Genomic DNA, 21,844 nt, shown 5'->3' on the forward strand with positions numbered 1-21,844 from the left:
GCCAAGTGCACATATGCACACCCCTATGTTTGAACATGGCATTTGTTATGGACAATCCGTGGCGAGCACAGAAGTCCAGTAACAGAACACTCAGGTTCTGATCAGGGGGGCTGTTCCTCCCACTCACACCTCTCCAGGTCTTACTGTCATTGCCCATGTGAGCGTTGAAGTGCCCAGAAGAATGAGGGAGTCCCCGGGTGGAGTGCTCTCCAGCACACCCTCTAAGGACTCCAAGAAGGCTGGGCACTCTGAACTGCTGTTTGGTGTTGTAGCAACTATGGCCTCTGGCCCAATCCACCCTCTAATTTTTTTTTAAGTTTGCTTCTTCTAAAGCAAATTCTCTGCAGTCGCGTAAATATTCCACTGCCCAGACAGGATCTAAGCTTGGGTAGCTCTGCAGGTGGTCACCCAACCACCAACAAAGCTCTTTTGAAGCCGCTGACCAGGTGACAAAGGAATTTATGCGTCTGCCGAAGGAGTGTATTCAAGCCCGCCTTCTCGGAGCCCGAACAAATGGCTCCAATGATTGGAATATACAAACGACTGATCAAAGGAATGTTTATGAAGTTTCTCATCAACCAGGGGGGACTCTCTGGCGCCACTGTTCCAAACGGGCACTCCTGGAACGTCTAGATGGAGCAACAACACCGTCAAGTGGTGAAACTTGGAACTATCCTTAGTGACATTTCATATAAGTAACCGCATTTTACTCATTTATACCATGACAATTCTTGACAGATAACTGAACTACGAATGATTTATGTTATGTATTTGTGTGTATGAACATCCTATTTCATTCGTACTCCATAAAGAATGAAAGATAATCAATATCTTTCAGTTCAGTCAGATTAGACAAGTAGAAGTTACCTCACAAGTTAGTTTATGATGCATTAATTACGATGTGTGTTAAACGGGTTGTGTGGGAAAACTGATTTGCCAGACTGACCAAATTTAATGCCAAATTATTAATCCCTTTAATAATTTTTTTCTAAAGTCTGCGCGAGCGAACAGAAGGGTGTGCCACCACCTACTGAAGCCCCGCCCATAGACTTTAAAAGGACGAGAAGACCCCTCGCTCTCTCTCTTGCTTCCAAGCCTCTTCCAAAACTCTCTTGCACGACCTGCGAGTGTCCCAGCCTGCTCGAACTCTTTGTTCCAAGAAACTTGCCAACCACGTGGCCTTTTCTTTTCTGGCAGCAACCGTTGCCGAGAGCAGACACTCGCTCCACGCCACGCCAAAGCAGGTGCAAACTGCAACGCTGACCCCAAAGACTCTTTTACTCCCTTTTTCTTTTTTTTTTCTCTTCACCATCGGTGGATTGCCCGCCAGCGGCGGACTCCGCGGCCCCGGCGTACACTTGCAACGTATCGCCGGACTCAAGGTTGTGCACCTAAGCCGCGCACCTCACCTGCTATTCGGTGGCGCCCCGCCGCAGTGCCAGCTCACCTCCAACGGCTGGCCTTCCCCGTACGCAGGCGCGTAGCGAACCGAGCTCCAACACCTGAAGTCGGATAGCTGTCCGGCAGAACCAACCTTGCCGGAGAATCAACCTCGCCGAGTCGCCGACCAATCAAGGGACGAGCCGCGCAACTACGTCAGCCCCCTGAGCGGCTTCCCTTGATCACCTGTGGAATACCCCCTTTTGATTTTCTTGCCTTTTGGAACGAACATTGACTATTTTCCCCCTTTCAAAAGACCGCCCGTTTCTGTTCGCTTCGACGCAACACCTATTCTCGTAAGTCCACGTTCCCCAAATTGGTACCACTGCGTGCAACTTACGTTTGAAACATATCACCAATCTGGCAGGTCGAATTTCTCTTTTCCCTGTTTCCTTATTCATTCGCATTCCTTCCTTATTTTCATTAGCTTTATTTTATTTATTTTCTTCTGACGGTCGAATAGTTAGATAGGCAGCGTTTTGATTATGTAGTGTAGCAATCGTGAATAAATGTATGTTTTATTAACTCTATTCCGCCTAAGTCATCTGTGTTTCCGAGTGGATTATTATTCTTTTATTAGTACAACGAACCACTGAATATCGAGTGTGGCGACTTTAGATTATAAATGACTGATGCAAGAAAGATTTTGGTCGTTGTTTGCTCCTGTTAACCCAAAGCAAAACCAACGTGGTGCCCCGAGAGGTTATCGAGGTAAATATAATTTACCTCTGTAACGTCCAGATTATTAATTCGTCCAAAAGACGACCCAATTATCGCTACATAATAGTGCCGGCCATGTGAGGCTACATAACATAAGAAGACCCACTCGAAAATACAAGACTTTGGATTTGAAAAGTAAAACACATTTCACGTAGTGTACCTAATCATTTGACTAAACATTTCTGCTTACATAGATCTGCACTGACTTTACCCTTCAGCGTTGAATCAAGCGTTTGATAGCCGCCATCTTGCGTGTGTTACCACCGGAGTGGCTTGCTATAAGTAAACGAGAGTAACGGGATTGATTGATGGAAGAAAAGAAAGAGCCGGTCACCGTTTGAGAAAATAGTGGCTTGTATTTGAAAACGTACGTGATAGAACTCGAGTTCTGCAACTTTTAAATTTCAGCTGGCTGAATTTGAAGTTGTTTGTCTTTGTGTGTTGTGTTTCCGGAAATTGTGGGAAGTCAGGTGACAGCCGATGTGCATCGCTTTGACCAGACTCGAGTTACGTGCTTCGGAGTAGCTAACCGCGAGCAACGTAAACGACGTCCGAGTCACTTTCCCCGTGTCCTCCTACACCTAGCTTGTGGGAGAAGTTTGAGTCGTGACTGAGCTTTCTGTAGCCGCCGACTCAAAGTTTCAGCTCGTGGCGAGCGGATGAACAGAGCGCTAAGACGTTAGCTGCTTACCTGTACCGTGTACGCATTTCCACAAGGTGGCGCCATAGTCCTTGTGAAGAGCTGTGTGGCTCGTGGAGGCGTGGTTGAGTACCTCCCCCTCCCTTCTCGTTGGCGAGTTTGAGCCACGCCTGCAGACGCCCCGAAAGGGAGTGAGTCCTGCAGGCTGTCAGCTGTCAGTCAGTGTTTGGAGTGACACAGATCACTCGAGCTTGCTCCACGGTCAATAGACAACTGACCCCCCCCCCCCCCCCCCACTGCTGCTTTAACGCCGGTGGTCCTTGCTCCGCGATAATTCTGATTCAATGTTACTACACATTGCTTTTTGAATTGTTTTTCGTGTCGAGCGTTGTACTAAGTGATTGTAGTCACCGTTAGTACGCAAGGATAATAAAAAATTATCCACGTCCGATTAAACGCATTTGTAGGCTCAATTGACTGCTTGCGTTTAACGATTATAGTAATAGCCGACCGCATTCTAGTCTTTTACGCTGCCTAGCGTGAGAGCAATTACGGTTGCATCAACAAAACATACTGCTGATTCAAATTAATACAAAGGAACTATTTACACTGTTGTGTTTTTCTCCCCCCCCCCTATCTCCTTTTATCCAGTTTTATACTAGGCTAACTAACTGTATTCTTGACTTAACATTCCACTTAATTTCTGGTGTTGTGTTTGTTTAGTTGGTTTGGTAAACCTAGTATTATTATTATTTTCTTCTCTTTTAGTTTTTTTCTTTCATTTTTATCCACATTTTTAATTTTGTTGTTTTTGCTTGTTCTTTTGTTTTTGTTTTTCGGTTGTGGCTAGTTAATAAGAAGGTGTGAGTTCGAACTAACGATTATTTGAGGGGCAGCTCTAATATCTCTGTATAGTTTTGCAGTTTTGTGTCCCAAACCCCGTCCACAAGACATTTGCATAAAACTGTACTGACACTGTAATCAGTCATTTGACTAAGACTATTAACCCCTTTTAAGTTTATTTTCCCCTTTTCTGCTTCGTTGTTTATTTAATTTAATTTTAATTTCAACTTTTAACTCGACTTCCAAAAAAATAATAATTTTTTTTTAATTTTTTTTTTTTGATTTAGCTTTTGGGATTGACCGCTGTAACATTTCAGAGTTACTCTGTCCCTCATTTAAGCTGTTCTTTGCTGAGTGAATCAAGTTGAAGTTAGTATTATTATTTTTATTTTTTTTTATTTTTTTTATTTATTTATTATTTTATTTTTGTTGCTGTGTGTTTTTGTTTGTTTTGAAAACTGGAATTGATTTTTCACAACTATAGTGTAAGCTGTGGGTTGCATAGCCCACTACAAATCTTTTGCTTTTGTGGCAATTTCCCTTTTGATAATTTGAATCCAGTGTGTATTGTTGACGATAATACTTGATAGCGGTAGTTAGCTAACTGCGTACGCTAATTAACTAACTATTAAACGCTAGTATAAGTTTGATCGTCTAAAAGCTATTGATAATATGGCAGCACCCCGAGAGACTCCCAGCCCCTGTGAGAGCTTAGAGACCTTAGCTCAACTGGTGCAGAAGCTGACCAAGGACTTCTTACCTGGATACGCTGAGTCTATTAGGGATGCGGATGTCAATACGCTAAATGATAACCTCGCGCAACTCATGAGCGACGCTGAGACAAAAGCCCCAAAAGACAAATCACTCATTCGAATGCTCGGATGTCTGACTTTGAACCTTGCCGCGCAGTTGAAGCTTAGCGATGCTGAGGACTGTCAAGTGAAACACCAACTTGACATGGCACGACAGCAGAGCCGTGACGCCATGGCACAGCTTGAAGCCGCCCACGACCGAGTGAAGGTCATGGAAACCCAGCTGGATGACGTTAAAGCGCAGCTTGATGAGGCAGAAGCTCGCGCAGATGCGGCGCTAGCCGAAAATCTGGGCAGTGATGCAGATGAGTCTGCTTTCACTCCCGACTCCCATCAAAAGATTGGTGAGTTAACCCAAGCTCTCGCGTCCGCCGAAGAGACAAATCGAGAGCAAGCACAACTGCTGAGATCCGCGGCAAATGAAATTCACAAACTAAAAGCAGAGGTGACTGACTTGACTGAACGACCGTCAAAAGACCAACTTCGGCTAGCAGAAGCTAATTACTTTCGGGTTAGTTCGTCGCTAGCTCAGTCAACCGATGAAGTGAAGCGCCTCCAAGTTCAGGTACAGACCTTTAGGGAGGAACGTAATGCCGAAGTGGACCGCTCATATGACCTGCGAACCAAATTAGCATTGACTGAAGCCGAGGTTACCCGCCTCCGACAGTGCCAGCAGGAATATGAGATAGAGTTAGCTCATATTAAACATGAGTTGCAACGCGCGCAGCAGTTAAATGAGGTCTCCCGAGGAGCCTCCCTGCCGGGAGCTCCACCCCCACACAGACCTCCTGATCCCAGAGCCACAGCACCACAGCTCAAACTGCCACCTGAGTCCGGAACCGCCTGGAGGACGCCGCCAGTGACCACCGCCGTTTTAGGCCTGGCACCGCCAATGGCCGCCTCCCCACACGCTTTCGGGCAATCAGGTGATGACAGTTTCCAACGTGGACCCATGTCGACTCCCCCGTTGGAGAGACAAATGGGCGTGGCCTGGAAAGATTTGGACAAGCTGGCTCGAAACATAGCCAAATTCGAACCGAAACCAGGGGGGTCCCACAACACAGCAGAGTACTTGAAAGACATCAACTATATCATCTCCAGAGGTTCCCAATGGCAACCGTGGAAGATCAGTTGTACTTGATTAAAATGACGTCCAGCCGAGCAGTCAATAGACTGCTGGAACGGCAGCCCGCTGATGTGTTGTCTGACCCCTTGGCACTGCACCAAGCCATCTCACGCGAGTTTGACGGTTCTCCTGGGTTGTCGGGCATGGAAGTCGCCATGTTCGTCAAACAGGGAAAGCAGGAGTCTCCTCAGGCTTTCTATAGTCGTCTTCGCGATGCCTATTTTGGGACTCGTAACGAGCCCAACATGGAGGAAGATCCTGGTTTTAAAACGTTGTTTGTCCGAAACCTCCAACAAAACCTTAACCACTACTTGGGACTGGCTTTGTGTCCTGAGACACTGAATAGCTCGCAGCTACGTGACTTAGCAGCTAGGGGCTATGCAAAGCTAAAATTATCCGCCCCTAAGGTAGGCGACGCAGGAATTTATAAAGTGGACGTGGGTCCTCCTTCAGAGCTGGAGGGAGCTTGCTCCTATGCTCCGAGGGAAGACCAGGCTAAATCAAAAAAGTTAAAACAGTCCCGCGCCCCGCGAAACCGGAAACCACGCTCCAAAACCGACTACTCGCGTGATGAGAAATCGGACGGAGAAAAGCAAGCTGACGACCGCCGGCGCTCCAAATTTGCTAAAGGTAAGCCCGATTTGCGCTATCATCCAAAACGTGATAAAGTCAAACGCGCGCCAGCAACCGATTCCTGCCGCGAGTCCCGGAACCGCCAAGTCGACTCCGAGACTGACCACAACGCAGTTGCCGACGGCATATTGAAGGCACTCCTGAAATTGTCAAAAGACTCGTCAAAAGACCCGCCTTTATGACTAACCGACGGCCGGATGCCCACTGAAGTGACCCACCAGCGGAGGTCACCAGAGGGGCCTCCAGTAGCCGACACTCAGACACCTACTAAACTGCCTTCTGACTCAACAATATTGGTACTGCAGGCTGATCCAAATATAGCAGACCCGCATGTATCGCGATCTACCGATGACGTGAGACCGTTCCAACAGCTTTTAGGTGATCTCACCACCAGGGGGATAGCTCGTAAATTCTATCTGAGCGTCACCCTGGAGCGAGCTCTAACCTACGAAGCCCTTGTAGATCCCGCCGCAGACATCACGGTGATGTCCAACACGGTGTTTGAACAACTCCGCGCCGCGTCACAAGCTAACAGTCGACCCCTCCGCCTACGGCGGTACCCACTTACCGTTAGCGCCTTCTCACCTACTAACACAAAGCTGGAGTCTGTCGCGATGGTACACTGGTCCATTGGCCCCATGGAATTCATCCATCCAGTCTATGTGGGACCCATTGAGTCAGTCCCCCTTCTTATTGGCCAAGACCTGTTGTTCCGCTTCCAACCCATCATAGACTACCAGAGACTCCAGATTTGGGCCCAGGTGCGGCAGGCCCTGCCGACATTTCTTTCGGGCCCTGACCAGGCTCAGCTCTGCACTGGGACTCGGGCGCAGCCACCCCACGGGGAAGCAGACGCCCCCACAGGGAGCTGGGACACCACTCAGTCCAAGGCAGGACCCCTCGCGTCCCCGACAAAGGACCGGCTGAGAAGCCTTGACACCTTCCTTTATGACCTTGACCCACCACCGCCTGATGCAGGGTACGCCCCGCGCATCATCGGAGGTGTCCACGTGCAAGGTGCACCTGTTTTGACGCTGTCCTCGCCTTGTGGGCTGACAAATCAGCCATTTCTGCAGCATTCACTGACAACTTGCGAGATCTCGACCCGAACATTCTTTTCGTCTCCAAGTCTTGCCGGTTTCCGTTGAACACGGAACCCCCTCTCACAATAACTGCACTGGGCGTGTGCGCCTTAAACCTTCAGTGGAAGCAGCGCTCACTGACCCACTACTTCTTGGTTGTCCCGGACGCGCCTCTCACCCTTTTTGTTGGTGCAGATTTGCTTGTTCGTCTTGCCGTCCATGTGGACACCATCAACAACGTGCTTTGGTCCCTCACCAACTCGGAACCTCTAGCTTGTGTTCCCAGTCTTCCAAACATGAAGTCCGGGCAGACCATCCCAGATGCTTGCGAAGTCTTAAACGAGGATGAAATGATCGCTCCAGCGACGACGATCAACATTCCGATTCGCTTGGTGGCGCGAGCTAACCAGGTCTTGAATGCTCGCTCCGCTTTCTTTCAACCTTCATCGGAATTCATGAACCTGTCGTTACTCTTGGAGGCCACGCCCATCGTGGACGCCTCCCATTCTGATCTTGGTTCACAACCCCCTTTCGTACGACATTCGCATACCAAAAGCGACCCGTCTGGGCCTGCTCATCCGTTCCGACTTCCACGACTTCACTCTAACGGTGCCTGTGGTTGGACACATCCCATCTGACTTGTTCTTGACTGAAGACACCGGTGGCCGAAGACTCACCAGGCCATCTCAGCTTGTTATGGTCAACCCTGCCGGTCCCACCAACGATGAAGACATCGTCCGGGTGGACCTGGGGACAGACCAACAACTGGTGATTTATGCCTTGAGCGCGTTGCCTCCAACGCCCCCTAGCATTCCCTCTGGAAACCCAGAGACACCTCAACCAACCACGACTCCAAATGGGGACCTTCAACCGTACCCAGAGTTCGAGGCGCACCTCCAAGAAGTTCTGCACCGCGCCGACACGCTCCGGTCCGAGCAGGACCGCGAACGTTTGCGCACCGTGTTAATGAAATACACACCCTCTTTTGCCAAGGACTCCTTGGATTGCGGGTTGACGGCACTACATGTGGTCCGCATCCCGACTCAGCCCGGCGCTCCTCCAACTTTCGTGCGCCAGTACAAGATTCCGATAGCTTCGAACGAACCAGTACAGAAGACTATCGACGCCATGCTGGAAAAGGGCATCATTCGCCCCTGTAACAGCACCTATTCGGCTCCATTGTGGCCAGTCTTGAAGCCAAACGGCACATGGAGACCAACCATTGACTATCGCAAACTGAACCAACAGGTTCCTCTTTCGCAATGGCCCATGACACAACTTGAACAGGAACTTCCCAAGGTTCGAGATGCCAAATTCTTCACCACCATTGATGTGGCTTCGGGGTTCTGGACGATCCCAGTAGACCCCAGGGATCAATACAAGTTGGCATTCACCTTTGGCAACAAACAGTACACTTTCAACCGGTGTCCATTCGGCTACGCCAACTCGCCAGCCGAATATAACATCTTCCTCAACAAGGCGTGCCCTGACGCCGCCGCCAGGGGCAACCTCATTTATGTCGATGACATTATGATGAGGAGCTCCTCTTTGGATGACCACTTGATGGAAATCGACCACGTTCTTGGACAGCTGTCTTCTGCAGGCGCCAAACTGTCCCTCCTGAAAGGTCAGTGGTGTCGCACGAAGGTCAACTGTGGGGATCTTGGTTGGGCCGAACGGGATTGAACCACAATCCAGCCGTATTCAAGGCCTTCTTGACATCAAAACCCCCACCGATGTGTCAAAATTGCGCAGCTTCCTTGGCGTGTGCAACTATTCACGCCAGTTCATTGAACACTTTGCTGACATAGCACGCCCTCTTACTAACCTGCTGAAGAAAGACACGCCCTTCGATTGGGGTGACGAACAAAACAACGCGATGAATATGCTAAAACAAAAGCTGGGCTCCGCCCCCTGTCTCGCGTACCCCGATAGCAAGGAATTTTTCTTGGAAGCATGATTCTCCGACCATTGTTTGAGTGCAGGTCTATACCAAATGTACGACCAGGATAAACGCGTCGTGGCGTACGCCAGTAAAACGTTGAACGGCCCCGAGTTGAAATACTCCGACTGCGAAAAAGCCCTGCTTTCCACAGTATGGGCAATCAAACATTTCTCAAACTACATTGGATGCCAAAAAGTAACGATTGATACTAACCATCATCCGGTTACTTTTCTTAACAACCAACGTATTCGAGACGGCGTCGTAACGAACGTGCGCATTGCGGGCTGGCTTATGCCGTTACAAAGTTACGATGTTCGAGTCCGGTACACGAAAAACGCAAAGTTACCGCTGGGCACCGATCTAGCGATTTGCCAGAACTGTGTGTCAACTTCCCCGACCCCGCCGACAGACGTCGCCGTGGCACCGATGCCGGAATTCACGCGTCACCGCTATTTTGAGGAACATGTCTGCAAAGACATGCCTACAGCTTACGTGGATGGCTGCTCTTACTACCACCAAACCCAGCTGCAGGCTGGGGTGGGCATCGCTTGGGTCGACGACACACCGTGCAAACCACTGCAATTCCAATTGGGCCCCCACTCTTCTCAATATGCGGAAATCGCTGACATCCTGATTACACTCAAATTGGCAGTTGAACACGGTGTCACGGTGCTGGTTATCTGCACTGACTCAAACTATGCCCGCCTCGCCTTCACCTGTCATCTACCGGTGTGACGTCGAAATGGTCTCCTTACGTAAGCGAAGAAACCCATTAAACACCGCGACCTCATTTTGACATGCGACCATTTGGTTGCCTCCAATGATATGCATGTCTATTGGAAAAAGGTCCGGGGACACTCAAAAGTCCCAGGACCTGACAAACATTTTAACGACCTAACGGACACATTAGCCAAACAAGGGGCCCTAAACGGGACTCCTTGGACATTTGATACAGCTTGGCTGCCCAGCCAGCCCACCCTGGAGGTCCACGTTCTCACGCGCCGCCGCGCTGCGGCCGCCGCTGAGTCTCGCGACGCCCCCACACGAACCCCTACGGGGCCCGTGGCGTGCGTACCGCCCGTCCGAACCTCCGACTTGGTCACCCAACAGGCCGGCGACCCCGCGCTTTTCAAAATAATTCAGCTCCTTTCTGATCCTGTCGCCAACCCCATGTCGCCTGACGCGTTGAGTGACGACAGCGACTTCAAAGACTTGCTCTCCGTGCTGCAAAGGCTGCATCTCGTTAAGGGCCTTCTGGTTTATGACTCCGCGTCTCCGCCTGCCCTGCGGTTGGCGGTTCCACGGAGCCAAAGGGGGGTCTTGCTAACATACGCCCACGACGCGCCTTATGCAGGCCACCGCGGATTCAAGGCCACTGTCACCGCACTACAACAGGTGGCATACTGGCCGCGCATGCATAATGACGTAGCAACCTACATCAAATGATGCCTGGTTTGCTGCCAGTTTCAGCCAGCAAACCCGAGTCACCGAGCACCACTCCAACAGAAAGGAGTCACCTACCCATGGTCTGATCTCCAAATTGATTGGGTGGGACCACTGGTCAGATCTCTGAGAGGGAACAAATACTTTCTTACAGTAGTTTGCGCGTTCACCAAGTGGGTAGAATGCCTGCCTGCTCCAAACGACACCGCACACACCACTGCATGCCTGCTGATGAACCACGTGTTCTCCCGTTTTGGGTTGCCCTCACGGGTTAACTCAGACAGGGGAACCCACTTCACAGCCGAGGTAATGCAACAACTTTGGCAAATGCTCGGAATCAAGGCCCAGTTGCATATTAGCCATCACCCGCAGTCATCAGGACAGGTGGAGCGGACTAACCGCACCGTGGTAAATTTGGTGAAAAAGTTTGTTGTTTCCAACCATCGGGACTGGGACACCCGACTCCCACTGATCCTCATGGCGATTCGAGCCACCCCTCACGAATCCACAAGGGTGGCCCCCTTTGAAATGATGACCGGACGGCGAATGACGCTCCCTCTGCACCTGATGTACCAGCCAGGAGAAACAAACCTAGCCACGGCATACACGGCCTCCCAGTACGTGGAGGACTTGCAAGCCCACCTACGGGCCACGTTTGCATTTGCTCAACAACGGCTTAAGCAAAGTGCAGAAGGTCAGAAAACCTACTACGATAGGAAAGCCTCACGAACCGAGTTCGAAATAGGTGATCGAGTATGGTACTACTTGTTCGCGCAACCAAATGCTACTACTCCGCGTGCCCAGAGGGGCATCGCCCGAAAATTTCTTCCCCGGTGGGCAGGACCATATGAAATCGTCGACAAACTGTCACCCATCGCCTATCAACTGAGGTGGGTCCACCGAAACCAGATTAAGAGTCACTGCGGTTTTGAACGTGATCGAGCGAATCTCAGGACCAGCATGCGCGCGAAACTGACAAAGGGGGGTCACCAGCTGACTCCGAGTCAGCGGCCCAACCGACACCCTCGACAGACGTGCCAAACTCCGTCGACCGACCTAGCTGACTACGATGTTTAAAAGTATTAGACGTGCAAAAGGGGGGTCAACACCCCGCTACACCTACCGAACCCCTATGTGACCCCACACAGAGCGACGCTAATTCGCTTGTCTTTGTTGGTTGCTAGAGGATTGTGTGATATGATGACGACCCTGATATTGTGCATGACCGCCGTGGTGAGTCGGCCAGAAACGGTTGAACCCGGACGTGCAGCGAAAATTGCCTTGATTGAATAACCAGGATTGCTTACGAATGATTGCGAGAAGTTAGCATACTGTGTTTTTCTACTTATTTGCAGACGCTTGGTGCAACACTTAAGGATACGGTCCTAGCTGTAACACCGATAGCATTATGCAGAACTAGACTAGACAACTATAAAACGATTTGCAACTTGAATTCAAAAGATTATGTACACTCAAGGTGTTGTAATACTTATGAATGGTATGCTGCGTGAAATCAGTTTTTGCTAGCTATAAAAAGCTCCCCCGTACTTAAGGCCTTCAAAAGCAGGTCAGAGTACTCTTTTTAAAGCGTTAGTGAGTCTAGCTAATCTAACTAAGCCCCTTTGCCTTCCTTCCCTTAGTCTAGCGCGACTGCCGAGGATACTCTGATTTTTTTTTTTTCTCTTTCGTTTCTTTTTCTCCCCTCCTCCCCTTTTTCCCTTTTCCTTCAGGTATTCTTGGATAGAGCACGACTTTTTGGGTGTTTAATTACGCTATAGGAAGATGCGATAGCTAAGTACCTAGCAACAATAGTGTCGCGCTAACCGACCTAAGACTTTTTTTTTGTGACGAACACCCCCAGGGGTGGAGATTTGCACCGACACGCAGGTGCCTGAAACAGCATCCCCCTCTTCAAAAGAGAGTTAGGGCCCGTAATATGGCCCCGGGTTTTTTAGTTTTAGAAGGCGAAAGCCTCTTTTTCGTTCTCTCTCTCTTTTCTTTAATTTGCTGTTTGTTTTCCCCTAGTTACTCATAATATGATACTAGCCTTATAGCCTTAGGAAAAGTTTTCTTCCTTTTTTTTGTTTGGAATTTCGCGTCTTTGCTTCTTTCCCAGGCCCGCGCCTGTTTTGGGACCCGAGTCCCTCAGTCAGCTGACACAGTACCAAGTTAGACACACCCTGTTGACTGAATATACATAGAGACACCTTGAAAACACACAGACATACCCTGCATACACATAACCAGGCAGAGGTTAGGGAAAAGTTGCACCAGTGGTATGTGTTGAGTGTTGCAGCAGAGCGTGACTGGGACTCCGGCCGTCTGACCGTGGCCTGGACCCTGGCCACGCATCATCTGGACCCGTCAACCTGGACATCCTGAAGATTCATCCCGCTTGACGAAGGGGGGTCTGTAACAACTATGGCCTCTGGCCCAATCCACCCTCTAATTTTTTTTTAAGTTTGCTTCTTCTAAAGCAAATTCTCTGCAGTCGCATAAATATTCCACTGCCCAGACAGGATCTAAGCTTGGGTAGCTCTGCAGGTGGTCACCCAACCACCAACAAAGCTCTTTTGAAGCCGTTGACCAGGTGACAAAGGAATTTATGCGTCTGCCGAAGGAGTGTAATCAAGCCCGCCTTCTCGGAGCCCGAACAAATGGCTCCAATGATTGGAATATACAAACGACTGATCAAAGGAATGTTTATGAAGTTTCTCATCAACCAGGGGGGACTCTCTGGCGCCACTCTTCCAAACGGGCACTCCTGGAACGTCTAGATGGAGCAACAACACCGTCAAGTGGTGAAACTTGGAACTATCCTTAGTGACATTTCATATAAGTAACCGCATTTTACACATTTATACCATGATAATTCTTGACAGATAACTGAACTACGAATGATTTATGTTATGTCTTTGTGTGTATGAACATCCTATTTCATTTGTACTCCATAAAGAATGAAAGATAATCAATATCTTTCAGTTCAGTCAGATTAGACAAGTAGAAGTTACCTCACAAGTTAGTTTATGATGCATTAATTACGATGTGTGTTAAACGGGTTGTGTGGGAAAACTGATTTGCCAGACTGACCAAATTTAATGCCAAATTATTAATCCCTTTAATAATTTTTTTCTAAAGTCTGCGCAAGCGAACAGAAGGGTGTGCCACCACCTATTGAAGCCCCGCCCATAGACTTTAAAAGGACGAGAAGACCCCTCGCTCTCTCTCTTGCTTCCAAGCCTCCAAAACTCTCTTGCACGACCTGCGAGTGTCCCAGCCTGCTCGAACTCTTTGTTCCAAGAAACTTGCCAACCACGTGGCCTTTTCTTTTCTGGCAGCAACCGTTGCCGAGAGCAGACACTCGCTCCACGCCATGCCAAAGCAGGTGCAAACTGCAACGCTGACCCCAAAGACTCTTTTACTCCTTTTTTCCTTTTCACCATCGGTGGATTGCCTGCCAGCGGCGGACTCCGCGGCCCCGGCGTTCACTTGCAACGTATCGCCGGACTCAAGGTTGTGCACCTAAGCCGCGCACCTCACCTGCTATTGGGTGGCGCCCCGCCGCAGTGCCAGCTCACCTCCAACGGCTGGCCTTCCCCGTACGCAGGCGCGTAGCGAACCGAGCTCCAACACCTGAAGTCGCATAGCTGTCCGGCAGAACCAACCTTGCCGGAGAATCAACCTCGCAGAGTCGCCGACCAATCAAGGGACGAGCCGCGCAACTACGTCAGCCCCCTGAGCGGCTTCCCTTGATCACCTGTGGAATACCCCCTTTTGATTTTCTTGCCTTTTGGAACGAACATTGACTATTTTTCCCCCTTTCAAAAGACCGCCCGTTTCTGTTCGCTTCGACGCAACACCTATTCTCGTAAGTCCACATTCCCCAAATTGGTACCACTGCGTGCAACTTACGTTTGAAACATATCACCAATCTGGCAGGTCAAATTTCTCTTTTCCCTGTTCCCTTATTCATTCGCATTCCTTCCTTATTTTCATTAGCTTTATTTTATTTATTTTCTTCTGACGGTAGAATAGTTAGATAAGCAGTGTTTTGATTCTGTAGTGTAGCAATCGTGAATAAATGTATGTTTTATTAACTCTATTCCGCCTAAGTCATCTGTGTTTCCGAGTGGATTATTATTATTTTGTTAGTACAACGAACCACTGAATATCGAGTGTGGCGACTTTAGATTATAAATGACTGATGCAAGAAGGATTTTGGTCGTTGTTTGCTCCTGTTAACCCAAAGCAAAACCGACGTGGTGCCCCTAGAGGTTATCGAGGTAAATATAATTTACCTCTGTAACGTCCAGATTATTAATTCGTCCAAAAGACGACCCAATTATCGCTACAGTGTATATGCACAAACAACAGTCAGGACACGTCCCTCCACCCGAAGGTGGAGGGAGGCTACCCTCTCATCTACCGGGGTGAGCTCCAACACACCACTGAGCCGGGGGGCAATAAGTATGCCCACACCCGCTCTGCGCCTCTCACCGTGAGTAACTCTAGAGTGGAAGAGAGTCCAACCCCTCCCGAGAGGACTGCCCAATCTGTGTGTGGAGGCGAGTCTCATCTGAACCTCTCAGCCTCACACACCAGCTCGGGCTCCTTCCCTGCCAGAGAGGTGACCTTCCATGTCCCAAGAGCCAGCTTCTGTAGCCAGGGATCAGTCCGCCAATGTCTCCGCCCCTGGCTGCCTCCCAGCCTACTCTGCACCCGACCCCATTAGCCCCTCCCACCGGTGGTGAGCCCGTGGGAAAGGGGACCCACGTTGCCTCTTTGGGCTATGTCCGGCTGGGCCCGGCCACCAGGCGCCCGCCAATGAGCCCCACCTCCAGGCTTGGCTCTAGAGGGAGGCCCTGGTGACCCGCGTCCGGGCAGGGGAAATGTGTTTCCATTTTTGTTTTTCATCATAAGGAGTGTTGTGAGCTAGAGGTAAGATCGAACCTAAAAAAATCCAGCCCGAGCCGACCCAGGCACGCGGGCATTAAAGCCCGACCCAGCCCGAGCCCGACCAATTAACTTGATTTGCAGGCCCGAGCCCGAAGCAAACCCAAAATTTCAATTTATCCCATAGTATTTTTGGCAGAAAGAAACGCATGATTTTTTAAGGTTAAAATAATCTACATATTTTTATGATCATGATAAATATATTTGCACAATGAAATAACGCTGGAACACAGAATAAGAGGCCAGGCAAAGAGAGTGCAAGAGAGATCTTGATGCGCACTCGCTTAATTACGTGGAGAAATACTGCAGCGCTGCCTTCTCTGTTTTATCCAAATTATTTATTTACATCAAGTATTCCTTAGTTTAGTATCCACACATCGTTTTAGTATACATTTTTATAAACATATATATATTTTTTTTTTAAAAGTCAGCGAGAAAGAAGCCCGGCCCGACCCGACCCGAACGGAATGATTGACATTTTAGGCCCGACCTGACCCGAATTTCGGGCCGGGTCGGGCTCGGGCTAAAGATCTTACCTCTAGTGTGAGCCGTGTTTAGTCATGAAAATATGGTAAATTAATCGTTATGAGAATAGTTTTTTCATGATAACAAATGGTAGCAGAGAACATGGTAATCAATTGAACATGACGATGTGTTGTCACTTTAGAATAGGGGATAAATAATAGGGGTGGAACAAAAAAAACGATTCGACCGAACCATCGTTCGTCAAGGGGAGCTAAACGACCGTATCAGTAGCAGACTTGTCAATCGATACAAAATCCGCCGGGAATACTTAGATACATTGCTTGTAAAGCTGAGGACCGGATATCGCGTGGCTGTGAATCGGTTGCGAGTGAGGCTTCATGGTTTTCAAAACAATAGCAAGAGTTCTGCGCCGTGCTCTACTTGTTTTGTTTACATTTCAGTAGAATCACTATTCAAGCTCCTTCCGTGTTTACAGAGAGCTAGCAAAGTAGCGCTCAGAGACGCTTCATTCCCCGGATGTTGTAAACATAATGCAAAGACGTTACGCACCTTTTTGGGGGGGGGAGCCTACCGTCAACGCCGTGCTCGCGACACGGCGCGCGCGCGCACAACGAGTGACAACATGTAACTGGAGACAGTTAGCAGAAGCCGGTGCCATACATCTCCCATGGCTCTCGAGTCCTTTCGGTGCACTTGTATGTCCCGGGCCGGCGTTACTGCGCGCGAGCCAAAAAGAATAACTCCCGTGACGATCCAATGCATGGATTCAAACGACACAGGTATGTCCCACAGCCAACACACCAGCTATGCTAAAAGCACACTGCAAGTATCTCATTTCTCAGTTTGTGGCACCCTGTCAATGTCTACAACTAGCATCAGCAGCAGATAGGAGAACTGAGACGTGCCCGCGATTACGTCATCAAACTCAAAATGAACGACAGCCCAAAAAACAAAATATAAACAGTAGTGATTCTGTGGTCATCATCGTGTCTCAGATTAAAAAAACGAAAAAAGATGTCATACATTAACCAAAAATGAATGTGATGGCAAAAGAAAAACAAAAATTGTTATAAACAAAAATTGTTAATTAAAAAGGGAAATGAACTTTTGGAAATATTTTTGCATATATTAAGTGGTTAAAATGTGTTTGATAGATTTATTGTTCCATAAGGTGGCTTCATATTTCTTTTGGCTGGATGGTAGGTTTATTTCATGTCTTAAATTTAGGTTTCTGAAATAATTCACAATGTGCACATATTCTGTTTAATTGTGTTGGTGTCTGTCTAAAGGTTAAATATTTATATTTAACATTAAATTATCAACCTTTTGTTTTCCTGATCCTTATTTTGAAGAGAAACCCCCCCCCCAAAAAAAACAATTATAACTGTCACTAACTACTAATAAATATTTAAACTGATACATTTTTCAGTCATATCGCCCAGCCCTTTGTTGCGGTATATTTAAATAATTGATTCAAAATATAAAATTATAGAAGACATATTTGTTGTTGTTCTTTTTTAACACATTTGTAGATACTGTAAAAATTTGTGGTGTTTTAAGATTAATGTTTACAAGCAACAAATGTCACTATAAGTTTTGAATATTGAAATCAATCATATCGAATCGAAAATTGTATCGTTCCCAAACTTAATCGAACCGTATCAAACCGTTCTGTTCTGAAAGATAATAGTTTTTCAATCGAATCGCAACCTGTGTATCGAGATACATATCGAATCGGCCTCATTTCAGAGATTCCCACCCCTAATAAATAACAATTAGTAAATGTGTTGTTGACGTGAATAGTTTGTTCATGATAACAAATGGTAGCAGAGAACTTGGTAATCTATTGAACATGATGATGTGTTTAGATTAGTGGTTGGATTAGAATTAGATTAATGATTAGAAGTGGATATTTCTTAATAATGAGTTATTAGTTCATAATTCTCCAAACGTAAATGAGTTCATTTGTTTTTTTGTTTTTGTTTTTTTCACTTTCTTTGTTGTTGGTTTCTTGCTCTTTGGTGGAGCCTGATACCTACCCATTGTGTGTTTTGAAATTGCCTGACACAAATAATAAAATACAAATACAATACAATATAATAGCTCATCATGACTTCATCTTTTGTTAATGCATTTACAAGTTATTAGCTAACAATTTGTCAATTATTTATTCCTAATCTTTTATTATTTCCAATTTATTAGTTCAACATGAGTTCTTGTGACTTCATCTTTAACTAATGTATTACAAATGATTAACTAACAATCGTTACTGAATAGGTATTTTTCAACAGCGATTCGAATTCTGTTTGGTACTGCTGCTACAGTTTTCATGTTGGTGATTTGCTTTGCATTTTGTTGCAATATGGACAGATCAACTTCCATCCATTTATTTTCTTAACCGCTTGCTCCTCACAAGGGTCGTGGGGGGTGCTGGAGCCTATCCCAGCCAGCTTCGGGGAGTAAGCAGGGTACACTCTGAACTGGTTGCCAGCTAATTGCAGGGCACACAGAGACGAACAACCATCCACACTAGCGAACACACCTAAGGACAATTCAGAGCGCCCAATTAACCTGCCATGCATGTCTTTGGAATGCGGGAGGCGACCGGAGAACCCAGAGAAGGCCCACGCAGGCACGTGGAGAACATGCAAACTCCACTCAGGAGGGCCTAAGCCTGGACTCGATCTTGCGTCCTCAGCACTGGGAGGCGGACGTGCTAACCAATCAACCACCGTGCCACCCGACAGTTCAACTTATATCTGAATTTTAAAACAAAAAGTCTCTGAAAATAAGGGTTGGCATTTTAAGCATTACATATTTTGCATGTTTGAGTGAAATTCATATTATAGTGAAAAAAATGTCACTACCAAAACCTTTGGGCACAGCTATCTATGTTCATCAATGAACATAAAATGAAATGAAAACAAAAGATAAGCATGTCCACAAGAAAGGTCCACGTACACAGTCCCCACCCCCAACATTAATCTTCTGTGGCTGAATCTCACCTGTGGATTCTCTTGGTCAGGATTATGGAAAGGAACTAAGCGACAGGGATTACTAGTGAAATATTGATAACAACCACGAGGGTAACCTTGAGAGGTGATAACCTGCCTGGAATATTATGTCCATACAATGGACAGAATCAACAGGTTGAGAGCTCAAATCATCCCGTAATTTTTGCAGATTTTTAGTTGACATTCTGGGTCTTTGACGTTTGAAATGAAAGTGAAATGTTTACATGTTGAATCAGTGAAGTGTATTACGTGTATTGGTACTAGGTACTCCTAGCAGCCCATGGACCATGTTTATTTTGGGCCTTACCATAATCTGAGTCTTTAAAGCATGCATCCATGTGATCCTGGTCATCATAGTCGAGACTCTCAATACTGCTGCTCCTCTGAGGTTTCTTCAAGAGGTGTTTAGTAGACTGCTTGCTGTTGCTGCTGCGACCAATGCCAACTCCTCTGCTGACCTTCTTACTAGTCAGTGAACTCTGCATTTGCCAGATATTCTTTGTCTGACTATTACTGCTGCTCCACTGTTGTTCCAAGTTGTCTGATGATGACAGGTTGGCCATAGACAGCATGCCCTGAATGGCCTCCTGTGTGCTGGGAGATGCAGGTGGCTGACTGTGAATGTCAATAAGAAACAGAATACAGAGCCATTACAGAACAGTCACACCTCTGGCAGGGCCATGTAAATATAAAAACTTCTGTCATTGAGCACCATTATAATTTTTCATCATGTATGAGTATACTAAACTGTAAGGGCAAAAACTGTTAATTTGAATGCAATCACATTTTTCGGGGCCAGAAATCACTCTTATTTAATAGATTGCTGGTCCTCCAACTCATACTCATGTGCAACTTCTGGTGGCTGGTAATGCATCTGAGGTATTTATCAATTGCGTCGAAGAACGTCGAAGAAATGAATGAATAAGAAAAATGGAAGAAGTGGAAGAATAAATGGAAGACGAAAAAGAAATAGTAGCCTGTGCTTCCATTCCATTCATTCAGGAGTAGCGGCCCGCCATTCCTGAATCATAGCCACTGTTCCTTCCAATTTCTAATTGTGGGAATGCATGTTGTTTCTAACCTTTATTCGTATTATTATTATTATTGTGGGAATGCACACATGTTATTGAGATTCTTTATTCTTACTTATTGTGGGAATGCTGAAAACATTTAAATACAAATACACCATTAGCCATGAATGTGAATATCTTGCTTAGCTCATGAATAATGTTATGAATGGAAAACTGCTGAAGTGACGTGGCTTTAAGGTGCCATCTGAGTGGACGAGGAGTTGTTTTGTGCCAAGTAGACTGACATGGCATACTTTTTGTGCTGCTTTTAGCTTGAAGTTTGGTAATTAGTGCTGTGAAACGATTAAATTATTTTTTTTCCACAACTGTTTTTATTCTTTTTTTTTTCCCAAAACAATGCAAATACAAGCCAGGATATCATACAATACTTACATAATAAACAAAGAAACAAAAACTGAAAACAAAATAAGCACCCATAACACTAACTAGAGCTTGTATTCTTATACAATTTAAATAACCATAAATACAATCTATTTAACATCATCATTCCTTTATGAATGAAATAAAAGGCTTCAAGTGCTTGAAATTGCTTCAAATATGTCCTTTTTGCCCTTCAACACATATGTCATTCTTTCTAATGGAAGAGTTGCCAACATTTGGCGTTTCCATTGTTCCAACGTTGGTCTGTAACTTTTCTTCCAAGAAAGGGATATGCATCGTTTGGCATTGAGCAAACATAAGTCCAAAAGTATCCGTTCATTGTGAGAAAATGTATGTCTCTCAGGGTAAAGGCCGAACAAAAACAACTTGGGATCTATTGGTACAGATTTAAGGATAATCTTTTCCATTACATTTTTAACTTCCTTCCAAAACAATACTATTTTCTGACATTGCCACATACAATGCAGTAATGTACCCCTATGTTCCACACACGTTGGACAAGTATCTGGAATGTTTGCATTATACCTGTGTAGGTCTACCGGTGTCACATACACCCGCATTAACCATTTAAATTGAATGAGTTGAAGTCGTGTATTAATAGACCTGGTGTGTGCCAGAGTACATGCTCTCTGCCAATCTTTCTCTGACAGAACCAAAGGCAAGTCTAAATTCCAGGCTCTCAACTTATCATTGGAGCTTTCTGAAACATGGGACATTAGAAAATTATACAAGTCAGAAATTATACCCTTTTTTAGCCCATCTCTTGTCAACATTTTTTCTAACGCTGTTCGTGTAGGTTTAATCAACTGATCATTCAGGTTCTGTACCTAAAAAAATTGTCATTACTCAGCTGAAATTTATGTTGTAGCTCCTGGAACCTCATTAGCACCTCAGATTGAGGTAAATAGCAATCTTGGACTGTTTCTATTCCACTGTTGCACCACAATTTAAAGGCAGCATCAACTTTGCCAGGCATAAACTGTTGGTTACCCCAAAGTGATAAAGTAGATAAATTATTTGAATTATGTAGAAATGTCTTAACATTCCCCCATATTCTAATCACATTTTTAAGCTGTGGATTTTTCGTATTTTTTACCAATTTGCCAGTAGAATTTGAATATAAATACGAAGGAATGTTAATTTCAGCCCTTGCGATTCCATTTCTGCCCAATGTGGTAGCTCTGTACTCACAGAATAAGAATAGTAAAACATCATGGATTTTAGCTGCACAGCCC

General features: G+C 46.4%; 1 protein-coding gene across 13 annotated transcripts in view; it reads right to left on the reverse strand.

Moving 5' to 3' along the window:
• Window positions 1-21,844, reverse strand: part of phf2 (PHD finger protein 2) — a 628,982-nt gene that overhangs the window by 118,740 nt on the left and 488,398 nt on the right. For all 13 annotated transcript variants that reach the window (XR_013284755.1, XM_077530649.1, XM_077530645.1 and 10 more), the window contains one exon: window positions 19,445-19,752. Coding sequence is in view for 12 of the 13 variants with exons in the window: in XM_077530649.1 (XP_077386775.1) it covers window positions 19,445-19,752 (308 nt within the window). In the remaining variant the exon portion in view is untranslated. The remainder of the gene's footprint in view (window positions 1-19,444; window positions 19,753-21,844) is intronic.

This window comes from Festucalex cinctus, chromosome 8, assembly GCF_051991245.1.
Source record: "Festucalex cinctus isolate MCC-2025b chromosome 8, RoL_Fcin_1.0, whole genome shotgun sequence".
NCBI classification, from domain to species: Eukaryota; Metazoa; Chordata; class Actinopteri; order Syngnathiformes; family Syngnathidae; genus Festucalex; species Festucalex cinctus.